This window comes from Leptonychotes weddellii, chromosome 4 (assembly GCF_054177405.1).
Source record: "Leptonychotes weddellii isolate Sample4059 chromosome 4, ASM5417740v2, whole genome shotgun sequence".
In the NCBI taxonomy this organism is placed as follows: domain Eukaryota; kingdom Metazoa; phylum Chordata; class Mammalia; order Carnivora; family Phocidae; genus Leptonychotes; species Leptonychotes weddellii.
Genome location: NC_138372.1, coordinates 43,302,032 through 43,318,331, shown reverse-complemented (window position 1 = coordinate 43,318,331; position 16,300 = coordinate 43,302,032). Strand labels below are relative to the sequence as shown.

The window sequence follows — 16,300 nt, the reverse complement described above, 5'->3', positions numbered from 1 at the left end:
GAAATCCAGGTCTCCTACTCCTCCGCCATCTTGCTCCACCCCCCTCTCTACCATTAGCATTTTACCTGAACTTCTGTGTCAGCCTTATTACAGCTTTCATTGCTTCCAATCATATTTCCCTCCACTTTGCCATAAATAATAATTAGGTCCAGTCAGCTAGGATATTCACTTTCTCAAGGGAAGACTTAAGTGGACACTGGCCAGCATTTGCCATAATTTTTCAGATTCTGCTTTTGATTGGCATATTCTTTTTCATATTTGTTAATACATGCTATTAGAAGACATCTTTGATACCTAGGTCTCTTTAAATTGATATACATAGCCCTTCTCTGACCTATTATGTTGATTTCCATTTAATAATTCAGTGTATATTTAATGTGAATGTACCATCTTCAGGATGTAGGGATACACAATATCTTTATGGAGGTCAGAATTTGAGTAAAAAGCAGACACATTCAATAAACAATTTTTGTAGTTTAAAGTATTTTGATAGAGATATACAGGATCCCCTGAAAAAGGAGAGCAGAAAAGTCACATTAGCAGGGATGAGAACTTGGCCTAGAGATTAGACTGAGAAAAAGATATTTACAGCAGACTTCTGAAAGCTAAGTAGTAATTATCCTGGTGAAGATGTTGATGGGGGTGTTTTTGGCATGGCGGACAGCATTTTCAAAGGCAAAAGTAATGATTGCTTAATCCAGGAGTTAAAAATTCAGTGTGCTAAAATGTAGAGTTCAAGGGCACCAATGTCAAGAGATAAAACTGAAAGGTAGAGACTTGTTAGCATTTGTGAGGATTTTATATCTTATCTGGCGTAGTGGTTGGGACCTGGGACTCCAGAGTCAGGCTGATCTGTGTTTGACCTCTTGTCTCTTTCCCGTGATTGTAAGCGAATTACTTAACCTTTCTAAGTCTCTTTTCTAGTCTGAAAAATGGGAATAATGATAGTACCTACCTCAAAGGGTAATTTTAATGTCCTATACTTGATTCTTACTTGTGGCTTATATCCTCTTTTTAGACATTGATGGATCAGACTTTCTTGACTTCTTGCCATTTAATATTCAAATCACAGAATGCAATTATCTTATTCCTAATTCTGTCCTTATTAGGCAACCTTCTCATTATAACTTGGCTTCCTTCGTATCATGCTAAAAGAGAAAGAACATGATGACTTGAGGACGTAGATGCCCTGTGCCCTTGGTAGTTTGGGCAGTTATAGTTATTGCCACACATTAATAAGTTGATATTTTGCTTTTATATCAATCTTGTGACCTTGGTTAATGGGAACTGTTCCTGTGAGATGGATCTATTGGTCATGTGCTGTCCCTTTAGATTTGTGAGATTTTAAGGCCAGGACTAAACAGGATATGGAAAATTCATTAAAATCAAGTTACTCAGGAGGCCTCTTTGAAAATAGGCAGCTTGCCTCACTTAGAGTGCTCTCTCGTTGTGCTTTGTTATTGGGTGTGAGTTTATTTTGTATATTTTTATAGTTTTAATTTTACATTTATAAGACATTTAGTTTATCATTATATAAATTATCAGAAAGACTAATATAGGGTTGGTAAAAACTGGTTGGACTAAGGTGTGACTTAACCACAGAATAATAACTAGATGTCCAGTTACCAGCTGACAGTCAAATTAAGTATTTGATTTTGTGTGTGTGTGTATTCATTTGTCACTGTAAAGATAATTTGACACTTTACAGTCATTTATATAGATGACTGGTTTCACTAACAGCTAAATCATTTTTATTTTTTAGTATCTGTTTCTTAAATATGAAAAAGGAAACTAATTTTGTTTCAGTGGTTTTAACGCAGGAGCAGCCTTTTAGTAGGGCACTGTATATGATTGTGATTGTCACAATGATTAGGGTAGAAGAGATTGCTGGTTTTTAATGGTCATGCAGTGGGGCGGATGGGGACAGAGATCTTAAATACCCTATAATGGCCTGGAGAGTCCCAAAGTTTTAAGTGTTCCTGTTGAGAGATGCTGCCAGGTTTTTTCAAGTAGCCTGAATAACTATGCAGATAGCACCATCTAGTGACGGAAATAGGTAATAAACAGAATCTACTTTCATCACAGAAATAAAATCAAAATTCTAAAATTTCTGTAAATAATAAGTTAAAATCATAGACTTTTGGAGCAGGAAGGAAAGTTGGAGATAATTTAATCTACATTCTCCTTTTACAGGTAAGGAAATTAGGGTCCAAAGTGATTTGTCCCATAGCATGCACCTAGTTAGGAAGAGCCCATGTCAGGGTCTCAGAGTTTTCCAGGTTGGTAATCTCAGCCCTTGTCATAGCAAGCTGACTATTTTTGTGTTCTATTTGGGTTAATACCTTAGGTGCTTTGCTTAGTGATTTAAGAATAAAAAACAGTGAATGGAGAGAACATCTCGTTTACTAGGTGTGTTATAATATAAATTTTCATAAAGCATACATCATATATTACATCTTATTTGAACCTCATTGTATCACCTAGACAAATGAGACAGGCTTTTGTGTATTCAGTTCATTTTTTAGTTGCAGTGATTTTTAGCTCTAAATGTTGAATCTTATGATAAAACTTTAGGATGGGAAAAATTTGTATGTGAAAGTTTATTAAAACGTTATTGTATTGATTGATGAACTGACATGATTGACATCAAAAGATTGACATCAGTCAAAAGACGCAAAAAACTTTAAAATGAAATGAATTTACAAAATGAAGCAAGTCTTCCTATTTCTCTTTGTTAGGGCATATAAAATAGTTTTGGTAAGTCGAGGGTTTTTTTGTTTTGTTTTGTTTTGTTTTTAATGGGAGGGATTGGCAGATATTGAAATTGGTTTAGCTGAAACCGTCTCAAGACTCTGTCACATTCAGTTGGAAAAGAGCAATTTTTAAGTATTGACTGGAAAATGTTGGTTCCACAGTAAAGTGAGCTTTAGTGAGTGATGCCATCAGAGGTATTGGGAAAATGAATGTATGAAAGTGAGAGGCTGGGAGAACCGGTTTCCTGGCAGATGGTGACAGTGGTGATGACATTGACAACACTGGCAGTAGTGTTAACTAACATCTCTGTGTGCAGGGCGCTGGTCTGTTTGCATGGGTTAACTCTGTAATTTTCATAACAACCCTGTGAAGTATAGGTGTTGTTATTATCCTTATCTTAGAGATGAAACTCAGGGATAGAGAAACTAAATAACCTGCCAAAGGTCTCACAGATAGTAAGACTTCCACCAAAACTGTTCCTGGTGCATTAAGATACTACAGAAAGTTCCACTTCAGAAACAAATGCACTTTTATCAAAAGTCTGGCATTGTTTTGGTGTTGGAAAATGTTCAAATATAAGAGTAGCTCTTCTACTATTGTACTCTTATGACTATCATATCCCACTGAGTTTCTAATTGAATAGTAGCAAATTGTTTTTCAATTAATATGTCCCTTAATGCATATTCATGCATGTTGATATTATAGGCTGAATTAAACTAAATCCTTCTTTAGTTGTAAATTTGTGATATCATCACTTACTACCAAACCTAACATCCTGCAATATTGGCTGCTCACCAGGGGAAGATAAGAGTAGAAGTAGTATCCACTGTGTTCTGGATCTGGACTGACTACTTTACAAGAATTATCACATTTAATCCTAATGATCCCCTGCTTTCATTTCATTTTTACAGATGAATTTGAGACTCCTGGAGACTAAGTTATTGGCCCAAGGTCACAAACATTTCAACCATTCTACTTGTGTTTAAATCCTGACTCTGTCACATACTAGTTATGGTACTTTCAACAAATTACTTGACTTCTGTGGGCCTTGGTTTCTTCCTCTGATCTGTAAAATGAATGTAATAGTAGTACTTACCTCAAAAGTTTGTTATGATGACTCAGTGAGTTAATATTTGTCATACGCTTAAACAATACCTGGCATTTAGTTCCATGTAAGTGATTATTAGTTAAATAAAATAAGTGGTATTTTGAACCCAGTCTTTCTGTTTTTGCTCTTCCCATTGTCCCAGTATAATGCCTCAAAAAGTATTCCAGGACCAATGTATTTCACTGAGACATATTTTCTTATATTTCGCTGGTCAACTCTGACCATTACTAGTTCTATTTTAAGAAGAAAACCTTGTCTAGAAATTATCCCACCTTTTCTTAATGTACTTGCAGACACTTGGTAAACACAAGTTCCTTACTTTGCCATAATTATTTTTTAAAGATTTTATTTATTTTAGAGAGAGGGAGAAGAGAGCACGCAAGTAGGGGGAGGGGCAGAGGGAGAGGGAGAGAATCTCAAGCAGACTCCATGCCAAACACAGAGCCTGACACAGGGCTCAGTCTCAGGACCCTGAGATCATGACCTGAGCCAGAATCAAGAGTTGGACACTCAACCAACTGAGCCATGCAGGCACCCCTGCCATAATTTGTATTGAGGCAAGTGAGTTAGGCTTGTGATGGGCTGAATATTTTCTAAATATTTGTTTTGATCTATAATTATCATTTTATCTTTTTTTTATTGTAGCAAGAATATTTAACATGAGATCTACCATCTTAACATATTTTTAATTGTATAATACGGTACTATTAACTACAGGCATGGTGTGGTACAGCAGATCTTTAGAGTTTATTCATCTTGTATAACTGAAACTTTCTACCTTTTGAATAGCAACTTCGTATCTCCCTATTCCCAGCCCCTGGCAACCACCATATGCCCTCTGCTTATATGAGTTTGACTATTTTAAATGCCTCACATAAGTGGAATCATGCTGTATTTGTCCTTTTGTGACTAGGTTTATTTCACTTAGCATAATGTCCTCAAAGTTCATCCATATTGTTGCATATGGCAGGATTAGAAACTGAGTAATATTTCATTGTATGTATATACTACTTTTCTTTATCCATTTTTCCACTGATGGACGTTTAGATTGTTCCCACATCTTGGTTGTTATGAATAATGCTGCAGTGAACATAAGAGTGCTGATATCTCTTTGAGATCCTGCTTTCAATTCTTTTATATAAGTACCCATAAGTGGGAATGCTGGATCATATAATAGTTCTATTTTTAGTTTTTTGAGAAACCTACATACTGTATTCTGTAGTGGCTGTACTATTTGACATTCCCACTGACAGTGTACCAGGGTTCCACTTTTCTCTGTGTTCTCACCAACACTTACTTATTTATTAAATCCTAGCCATCCTGACAGATGTGTGGTGTTCTCTCATTGTGGTTTTGATTTCCTTTACCCTGGTGGTTAGTGATGTTGAGGATTTCTAAATATACCTATTGATCATTTGTATGTTGTTTTTGGAGGACTGTCTGTTTAAGTTTTTTGCCCAATTTAAATCGTTTTGTTTGTTTTATTATTGAGTTGCAAGAGTTCTTTGTATTAAAAACCCCTTATTAGTTGTATGATATGCACATGTTTTCTCCCATCCTGTATGTTGCCTTTTCACTCTGTTAATTATTTGCTTTATTGTGCAGAAGCTTTTCAGTTTGATGTAGTCCCATGTGTCAGGTTTTGCTTTTGTTGCTTGTGCTTTGGATGTCATTTCCAAGAAATCATTGCCAAGACCAGTGTCATGAAGCTTTTCCCCCTATGTTTTCTTTGAGGAGTTTCACATGTTTCAGGTTCTATGTTTAAGGTTTTAATCCGTTTTGATTTGATTTTTGTCTGTGGTGTAAAGTGAGAGTCCACTTTCATTGTTTTACATGTCGATATCCAGTTTTCCCAACACCATTTAATGAAGCGACTATCCTTTGCCCGTTGTATATTTTTTGGCGCTTTTGTCAAAGATCACTTGACTGGATATGCTTAAGTTTATTTCTGGGCTCTGTCCTGTTCAGATGGTCTGTATGTCTGTCTTTGTGCCAGTATCATTCTGTTTTAATTATTGTAGCTTTGTAATATATTTTAAAATTAGGAAGTATGATGCCTCTACCTTTCTTCTTCTTCTTTCTTAAGATTGTTTTGCTTTTTGGGGATCTTTTGTGGTTCTTTGTGAATTTTAGGATTTTTTTTTAAAAGATTTTATATATTTGAGATAGAGAGTGAGAGAGCACGAGCGGGTGGTAGAGGGAGAGGGAGAAACAGGTTCCCCGCTGAGCAGGGAGCTTGACGTGTGGGGCTCGATCCCAGGACCGCGGGATCATGACCCAAGCCAAAGGCAGCCACTTAACCAACTGAGCCACCCAGGCACCCCTAGGATTGTTTTTTCTATTCCTGTAAAAATTGCCTTTGGGCTATTGGTAGAAATTGTATTTTATCTGTAGATTGCTTTGAGTACCATGGGGATTTTAACAACATTAAGTCTTCCAATCCATGAGCACAGGGTATCTTTCAATTTATTTGTATGTTCTTTAATTTCTTTGATCATTGTTTTATAGTTTGTAGTATGTAAGTCTTTGATCCTTTTAGTTAAGTTTATTCCTAAATATTTTATTGTTTTGATGCTAAGTGGGATTATTTTCAGATAGTTTGTTATTAGTGTATAGAAACACAACTGATGTTTTATATGTTTTATGTTTATATGTTTATATGTTTTATGTTTATATGTTTTATATGTTGATTTTGTAACTTGCAACTTTGGTGAATTCATTTATTCCAGCAGTTTTCTTCTGTGGCATCTTTAGATGTGTTTTCTACATATAAGATCATGCCATCTGCAAACTGAGATAATTTTACTTTTTTTCCTGATTTGTGTACTTTTTCTTCTTTTTGCATAATTGCTCTTGCTAGTTCTGGTACTGTGTTGAATAGAAGTGACAAGAGTGTTCTTGATCTTGGAGGAAAAATTTTGTTTTTCACCATTGAGTATGTGTTTGCTAGGGTTTTTTTCATATATGGCTTTTACTATGTTAAAGTAATTGCCTTCTATTCCTAGTTTGTTGACTTTTTTTTTTTAATGAAAAGGTGTTGAAGTTTATCAGATGTTTTTTCTGCATCTATTGAGGTGTTCATGTAATTTTTATCCTTCATTTTGTTTTAACGTAGTGTATTGCATTACTTGATTTTTGTATGGTGAATCAGCCCTGCATCCTAGAAGTAAATCTTAGTCATACTGTGTGATTTGTTTTTTCAGGCTGAGTATAATTTATTTTTAAAATTAAAAAAATTTAACTGAAGTTTAGTCGATGTTAATTTCAGGCATACAACGTAGTAATTCAACGATTGTATACATTACACCGTGCTCATCGTGATAAGTGTAATTATAATCTGTCACCATACAGTTATTACAATATTATTGACTATATTCCCTATGCTGTACTTTTCATCTTCATGACTTATTTATAACTGGAATTTTGTACCTATTCATCTATTTTTCCTATTCCTCCAATCCATCCCCACTGGCAACCATCAGTTCTGTGTATTTATGAGTCTGTTTCTGTTTTTTTTTGTTGTTGTTTGTTCATTTGTTTTGTAGATTCTGTATTAAGTGAAATCATGGTATTTGTGTTTCTCTGTCTGACTTATTTCGCTTAGCATAACACCCTCTAAGTCCATCCATGTTGCCATGAATGGCAAGATTTAATTCTTTTTATGGTTGAGTAATATTCTACTGTGTATGTATACCATATCGTCTTTATTCATCTGTTGGTGGACATTTAAGTTGCTTCTATATCTTGTCTATTGTGAATTAGTGTTTTCATTTTTTTTTGAGTAAATCCCCAGAAGTGAAATTACTGAGTGATATGGTATCTCTATTTTTATTTTTTTGAGGAACCTTTATACTGTTTTTCATAGTAGTTGCACCAGTTTACATTGCCACCAGCAGTGCACGAGGGTTTCCTCTTCTTCACACCTTTGCCAACACGTTTTATTTCTTGTCTTTTTGATACTACCCATCTAACTGGTGTGAGGTGATATAGTGGTTTTGATTTGCATTTCCCTGATGATTAGTGATGTTGAGCATCTTTTCGTGTGTCTTTTGACCATTTGTATGTCTTCTGTGGAGAAATGGCTATTCAGGTCCTCTGCTTTTTTGTTAATTGGATTTTTTTTTGGTATTGCATTGTATGAGTTCTTCATGTACTTTGGATATTAACCCCTTATCAGTTATATCATTTGAAAATATCTTCTCCATTCAGTAGGTTACCTTTTCAGTTTGTTGATGGTTTCCTATACTGTGAAAAAGCTTTTCAGTTTGATGTCATCTCAATAGTTTATTTTTGCCTTTGATTTCCTTGGAGGAGACATATCCAGAAAAATATTGCTAAGGCTGATGTCAAGGAGATTGCTGCCTATGTTTTCTTGAAGGAGTTTTATGGTTTCAAGTCTTATATTTAAGTCTTTAATCCATTTTGAGTTTATTTTTGTATATGCCATAAGAAAGTGGTCCAGTCTCATTCTTTTGCATGTAGCCATCCAGCATCATTTGTTGAAGAGACTACCTTTTCCCCACTCTATATGTCCTATGTTGAGTGCATAGATATTTACAACTGTTACATCCTCTTATTAGACTTACCTCTTTATCATTATGTAATGCCCTTCTTTGTCTCTTATTACAGTCTCTGTTTTAGAGTCTGTTTTGTCTAACATAAGTATTGGTAACCAGTTTTTTTTTTTTTTTGCTTACTTTTGCATGGAGTATCTTTTCCATCCCTTTACTGTCAGTCTGTATGTGTCTTTAGGCCTGAAGTGAGTTTCTTATAGGCAACATATAGATGTATGCTTATTAAGTATATGTTTATTTTTACCAGTAAAATTTTTTTCTTCCATAACTTTCTTCTAGTTGTGGCCTTTTGTTTTCCATTTAAAGAAGACTATTCAATATTTTTCGCAAGGCGTCTTTAGTGGTGATGAACTTCTGTTTGTCTGGGAAACTCTTTATCACGCCTTCATTTCAAATGACAACCTTGCCAAGTAGAATATTCTTGGTTGTAGATATTTTCTTTTTAGCATTTTGAATATATAATACTACTTTCTTCTGGCCTAATTCTTCTGAATAATCACCTCATAGCCTTATAGAGTTTTCCTTGTATGTAACTGTTTGCTTTTCTTTTGAAGCTTTTGAGATTCTCTTTTTATCTTTTAATTTTAATTATTATTTGTCTTGGTGGACCTCCTTGAGTTCATCTTGTTTGGGGCTCTCTTGGCTTCCTGTACCTGAATGTTTCCTCCCTAGCTTAGGGAAGTTTTTAGCTATTTCTTCAAGCAAGTTTTCTGTCCCTTTCTCTCTTCTCTTCTCCTTCTGGGACCCCTGTAATGCAAATATTAGTATGCTTGATGTTGTTCCAGAAGTGCCTTAACTTACCCTCATTTTAAAACTTTTTATTTTAATTTTTAATTTTTTAATTTGAGTACAGTTGATGCACAATGTTATATTAGTTTTAGGTGTACAACATAGTGATTCAATATCTATATGTTATGCCATGCCCACCACAAATGTAGCTACAATCTGTCATTATACAGCGCTCTTACAGTAGCATTGACTGTATTTCATGTGCTGTGCCTTTTATTCCTGTGACTTACTCATTCCATAATTGGAAGCTTAGATCCCTCATTCTCCTTCACCTATGTTGTTTATTCCTCTACCTACTTCCCTCCAGCAACCATCAGTTTGTTATCTGTATTTGCAGATCTGATTCTGCTTTTTGTCTATTTATTCATTTGTTTTAGATTCCACATTAAGTGAAATTATATGGTATTTGTCTTTCTCAATCTGACTTTTTTCACTTAGCGTGGTACCCTCTAGGCCTTTCTGGGTTGTCACAAATAGCAAGGTCTCATCCTTTCTTATGGCTGTGTAATATTCCATTGTGTATATATACCACATCTTCTTTATCCATTTATCTATCGATGGACACTTGGGCTGCAAACATAGGGTGCATATATCTTTTCAAATTAGCATTTTTGTTTTCTTTGCATAAATACCCAGTAGTAGAATTATTAGATAATATGGTATTTCTATTTTTAATTTTTTAAGAAACCTTTATATTGTTTTCCACAGTGGCTGCACCAATTTGCATTCCCACCAGCAGTGCATGAGGGTTCCTTTTACTCCACATCCTCACCAACACTTGTTATTTCTTGATTTATTTTAGCCTTTCTTAAAGATGTGCGGTGATATGTCATTGTGCTTTCTTTTTGTATTTCACTGATGATTAGTGATGCAGTTTTGCATGTGTTTGTTGACCATTTGTATGTCTTCTTTGGATAAAGGTCTGTTCATGTCCTCTGCCCATTTTTTAATTGGATCGTTTGGGGGTTTTTTGGTGTTGAGTTGTATAGGTTCTTTATATATTTTGGATATTAACCCTTTATCAGGTATATCATTTGTAAATATCTTCTCCCATTCAGTAGGTTGAGTTTTTGTTTTGTTAATGGTATCCTCCTCTATACAAAAGCTTTCTGTGTTAATGTAGTCCCAGTAGTTTGTTTTTGCTTTTGTTTCCCTTGCCTTAGGAGACATACCTAGAAAAATATTGCTGTGGCCAATGTTATATCACTGCCTGTGTTCTCTTGTAGGATTTTTATGTTTTTAGGTCTCACATTTAGGTCTTTAATCCATTTTGAGTTTACTTTTGTGTATGGTATTAGAAAGTGGTACAGTTTCATTCTTTTGCATCTTGCTATCCAGTTTTCTCAGCACCATTTATTGAAGAGACTATCTTTTTTCCATTGTATATTTTTTCTCCCTTTGTCATAGATTAATTGACCATATAAACACAGGTTTTTTTCTGGGCTTTCCTTTATTTTCCATTGATCTATATGTCTTTTTTTGTGCCATATCTTCATTTTTAAATTATTTTTTCGTTTTCCTGTTCAGCTTGGTTGCTTTCCATTACCCAGTCTTCCAGATCTCTGATCTGTTCTTCTGCATCCTCTGATCTGCTTTTGATTCCTTCTAGTGTATTTTTCATTTCAGTTATTGTATGCTTCAGCTCTGATTGGGCTCTTTTTTATATTTTCTATTTCTTCATTGAAGTTCTCACTGAATTTATCCATTTTTCTCTTAAGTGTGGTGAATATCTTTATGACCATTACTTTGAACTGTATCATATAAGATAGATTACTTATCTCCATTTCATATAACTCTTTTTTGGGGTTTTGTTTTGTTCTTTTGTTTGGAACATATTCCTCTGTCTTCTCATCTTGTCTGACTTTCTGTGTTTGTTTCTGTGTATTAACTAGGTCAGTTATGTCTCTTGGTCTTGAAATTAGTAGTGTTATGTGAAAGGTGTCATGTAGTGCCCAGTAGCTCAGTCCCTCCTGGTCGCCAGAAACAGGTGCTCCATGGGTATCACCTGTGTGAGCTGTATGCACTCTCCTGTTGTGGCTTGGTTGTGAGTACTGAGGATGTCTTGGTGGCTGGAGCTGGCCTTTAACCTGCCTCTCAGCAACAACTGGCTGAAACTACTATGGACACACTGGTGGACATGGCTTGCAGCTGGTGCAGCTGGCTGAGGATTGGCTGTAGTCACTGTGGGTATGCTGGTGGATAAGGCCAGCCCTCAACCTAGCTATCTGCTGTGCTTGCTGTGGGTGCATTGGTGGGCAGGGCTTGCCACTGGCACAGCTGGCTGAGAAACCTAGCTGTAGATACTGTAGGCATGCTGGAGGGTGGCATTTGCTTCTACCTTCCTCTAGACAGGAGTCACTTTAGAGGGGCACTGCTCCTGGCCTGGCTATATACCGGGTGGAAGGGCTTGTGCCACTTCAGAGTGGTGCCTGCTGGGATGGGTCTATAGGGAAATGCTGCAATGGGGCAAATGGTGCTAGCAAGGTGATGGAGAGTGTCAGAAGTGGCTCCTGCAAGCATCCTGCTAGCTAGGCTAAAGGAGGGCAAGAAGAATGGAGCCTGTCATCATTTCTGTTCCCAGAGAAATCTGCAGATTCCTGGCTCTCTTGCATACATCCTAAAGTTAGACAATAAATCTCCTTCATGTTTAACAAAGACTTTTCAAATTGGTGCTTCTGTGCTGGGTCTCTGACTGAGCGATATAGTGCGTTGGCCTTTTAAGCACAGAGACTTGGTTTCCTGTAGCCTTCTGGCTCCCTTGGAGTTAAGCCCCATTGATTTTCAAAGCCAGATATTATGGGGATTTGTCTTCTTGGTTCAGGTCCTTAGGCCTGGAAGTGCACTGTATTAGGCCTAATCCCCTTCCTCTTCCATATTTGTTATTATTTCTCCTCTTGACTGGTTGTTGTGCCAGAGATTTGGTTCTCTACGGTGTCTAAGTCCCTCCTTTGCTTCTTGTTGTGGCCTTCTCTTTATGTCATTAGCTGTGGAAGATCTATTCTGCCAGTCTTCAGGTCATTTTCACAGTGAGTTGCAGTATTTGTTGCCTTGATATATCCATGGCAGGAGATAATCTTAGGATCTTCCTACTCTGCCATTCCCCCCCTCCCCGGCTCCCCCTGTTGTACAATTCTTTCAGTGTGCCATTGGGTTTGGTTTGCTAGTATTTTGTTGAGGGATTTTGAATCTGTGTTTTTCAGGATATTGGTGTGTAGTTTTCTTAGTGTCTTTGGCTTTGGTATCAGGATAATGCTGACTTTGCAAAATGATTTTGGAAGTGTTCCCTCCTTGTCAACTTTTTTGTGTGAATTTGACAAGAATTGGTGTTAATTCTTCTTTAAATGTCTGGTAGAATTTATTTGTGAAGCCATCTGGTTCTGGACTTCTCTTTTTTGGTAGATGTTTTATTCCTGATTCAATCTCCTTTCTTGTTTTAGGTCTTGTCATGTTTTCTGTTTCTTCATGATTTGGTCTCAGTAGATTGCATGTTTCTAGGATTTATCCATTTCTTCTAGGTTATCCAATTTGGGGGCATGTAACTGTAGTGGTCTCTTACGATCCTGTTCATTTCTGTAACTTTAGTTGTAATGTCTCCTCTTTCATTTCTGATTTTGAGTCTTTTCTCATTTTTTCTTAGTGTAGCTAAAGATTTGTTAATTTAGTTTATCCTTTCAAAAAGCTCTTATTAGTTCATTGATTTCTTTTTCTGTTGCTTTTCTATTCTTTATTTTGTTTATTTCTGCTATAATCCTTATTATTTCCTTCCTTCTGCTAACTTTGTACTTTGTTCTTTTTAAAGTTCCTTGAGGTGTAAAGTTGGGTTTATTTAAGATCTTTTTTAATGTAGACGTTTATTGATGTAAACTCCCCTTTTAATATTGCCTTTGCTGCATTGTGTAAGTTTTAATATGTTGTATTTTTGTTTTTGTTTGTCACAAAATATTTTGTAGTTTACCTTTTCATTTCTGATTTTACCCATTGGTTGTTTGGGAGTATGTTGTTTCATTTGCACTTATTTGTAAAGATTCAGTTTTCCTTCAGCTATTGGATTCTGGTTTCACTTCATTGTAGCTGGAAAAGATACATGTTTTGTGACCTAATGTGATCTATCCTGAAGAATCTTCCATGTGTGCTTGAGAAAATGAGTATTCTCCTAATGTTGATTGGAATGTTTTATAGATGTCTATTAGATCAATTTGGTCTGTAGTGTTAAAGTCCACTCTTTCCATCTTGATTTTTCTGTCTGGAAGTTCTATGCATTATTTAAAGTAGGGTCTTGTAGTCTCCTACTGTTATCGTATTGTTGTCTGTTTCTCCCTTCAGTTCTATCAGTGTTTACCTTATATATTTAGATGCTGTGATATTGGTGCATATATATTTATAATTATATTTTCCATGTTTATTGATCCTTTTATCATTATATAATGTCCCTTTGCTTTTATGACAGTTTTTGTCTTAAAGTGTTTTGTCTAATTGAAGTATTATAGTCACCCCTGCTCTCTTGGTTACCAATTTCATAGAATATTTTTTTTTCTAGCTCTTCACTTTCAACCTGTGTCCTTAAATCTAAATAAGTCTCTGGTAGACTGTATATAGTTGGATCTTATTTTTTCATTCTTTCAGATACTCTGTCTTTTCAGTGAGGAGTTTAATGCATTTACATTTAAAGAAATTGATAGGGAAAGAACTTACTGTTGCTATTGTAATTGTTTTCTCTTTGTCTTATAGTTCTTTAGTCCTTTTATTCTGGTGCCATTACTGTATTTTGTGATTTTTTCGTATTGACGTGCTTTGATTCCTTTTTCTTTTGTATATCTTATATAGGTATTTTCTTTGTGGTTACTATGGAACTTACTAAAATGTTTTGTAGTTTTAGTAGTCTGTTTTAAGCTGATAATAACTTAACTTCAGTTATATACAAAAATTCTACACTTTATTTCCCCCACGCTATGTTATTGATTTCACAGTTTACAAATTTTTATATTCTATATCCACTAACATATTCTTGTAGTTATTTTTAATATTACTGACTTTAAACTGGAATTAAAATGATTTAGCTACTACTATTACAATATTAGTGTTCTGTATTTGTCCATATATTTACCTTTACCAGTGAGTTTTATACTTTCAGTGCTTTCATATTGCTGTTTATAGTTCTTTTCTTCATTTTGAAGAGTTCTCTTTAATGTTTCATGTAAGGCAGGTCTATTGACAGTGAAATCCCTCAGATTTTGTTTGTCTGAGAAAGTAAAAAATGAAGGACAGTTTTGATATATTATTCTTGGTCTGTAATTTTTTTCTTTCAGCACATTGAATATAATGTACCATGCACATCTGACTTGCAAGGAGTCTGCTGAGAAAACCATTGATATTCTTATGGAGATGCCCTTGTACATATTGATTCACTTTTCTTTTTTTTTTTTTTTTTAAATTCTTTGTCTTTGACTTTTAAAAATTTGCTTATAATGTGTCTTTATAATTGATTTCTTTGAGTTCATCTTTTACAGTTCGTCTATGGGTTTCCTGGATCTAGATATCCAGTTCCTTCCTCCAAAATGGGAAGTTTTCAGCTATTATTTCTCTGAATAAACTTTCTGCCCCTTTCTCTTTCTTTCCTTTTCTGGAACTTCTGTAATGCATATATTGGTCTACTGGATGGTGTTCTATAAATGCTTAAGTTTTCCTCACTCTTTTATTTTTTTTTTCTTTTTACTTTTCTGGATAATTTCCAGTGACTTGTCTTTGAGTTCACTGATCCTTTCTGGATCTAAGTCTGCTGTTGAACTCCTCTAGTAGTAAAATTTTCAGTTCATTTATTTTTCAGTTGTAAGATTTCTGTTTGGTATTTTTTTAAATATTTCTATCTCTGTTATTCTCACCTTTGTTTATGTATTTCTTCTGACCTGGGTGACTACCTTCATGAGGGTTACTTTGAGTCTCTCAGGTAAATCATATATATGTTTCATTAGGGTCAGTTTCTGGAGATTTAAGTTTTTCCTTTGGGACCTGTTTCCGTGGCTATTCATTTTCCTTGACTCTGAGTTGGTGTCTTTACACTGAAAAAACAACCACCTTTTCCAGTCTTTGTGGACTGGCCTTGTACAGAAGAAGATCCTTACCAATTAGCCCAGCCAGAGATTTTGTGGACCTCTCAAGCTTTTGTGCCTGTCCAACCCCCTGTCTTTGTTCTTAGTGGAACCCAGACATCTAAAGTATGCCAGGTCCTTGGGGATCCTGGATGGCTCACTCAGTTAGGCGTCCAACTCTTGATTTTGGCTCAGGTCATGATCTCTGGGTGGTGAGATCGAGCCTTGTGTTGGGCTCTGCACTGTGCGTGGAGTCTGCTTAAGGTTCTCTATCTCTTACAAAAGAAGGAACATGAGGAGGCCTGGAAGAAACAGCTTAAAATCCATAAAAACAGAATTAAAGAAATAAGTGATGCCATGAAACATTCCAATGTCAGAATTATTGGGATCCCTGAGGGGGCAGAGAGAGAGAGAGAGGACTAGAAGATATATTTGAGCAAATCGTCTGAGAACTTCCCTAATCTGGGGAATGAAACAAACATTCGTGTCCTAGAGGCAGAGAGGACCCCTCCCAAGATCAAGGAGAACAGACCAATGCCCCGGCATGTAATAGTAAAACTTACAAAGCTTAGAACCAAGGAAACCATCTTAAGGGCAGTTAAGGGGAAGAGATTCCTTACGTACAGAGGGAGGAACATCAGAATAATGTCAGAACTATCCACAGAGACCTGGCAAGCCAGAAAGGCCTGGCAAGACATATTCAGGGTACTAAACGAGACGAACATGCAGCCAAGAATACTTTATCCGGCAAGGCTGTCATTTAGAATGGATGGAGAGATACAGAGCTTCCAGGACTGGCAGAAACTGAAAGAATATGTGACCACTAAGCCGGCCCTGCAAGAAATATTAAGGGGGTTCTATAAAAGGAGAAAGACCCCAAGAATGATATAGAACAGAAATTACAGAGACAATCTATAGAAACAAGGACTTCACAGGCAACATGATGACAAAGTCATATCTTTCAATAATCACTCTCAATGTGAACAGCC

At 35.8% G+C, this 16,300-nt stretch overlaps 1 protein-coding gene across 6 annotated transcripts in view; it reads left to right on the top strand.

Annotated features, from left to right (window-relative positions):
• The window catches only part of OMA1 (OMA1 zinc metallopeptidase), a 71,800-nt gene that overhangs the window by 31,111 nt on the left and 24,389 nt on the right, over positions 1-16,300 (top strand). Inside the window, exon 9 of one of the 6 annotated variants that reach the window (XM_081818497.1) lies at positions 3,666-3,971. The exons of the other annotated variants lie outside the window; for them this stretch is intronic. Coding sequence (XP_081674623.1) covers positions 3,666-3,740 — 75 coding nt within the window. The 3' untranslated portion in view covers positions 3,741-3,971. Of the gene's footprint in view, positions 1-3,665; positions 3,972-16,300 lie in introns of those variants that run through there. 6 annotated transcript variants of the gene reach the window in all.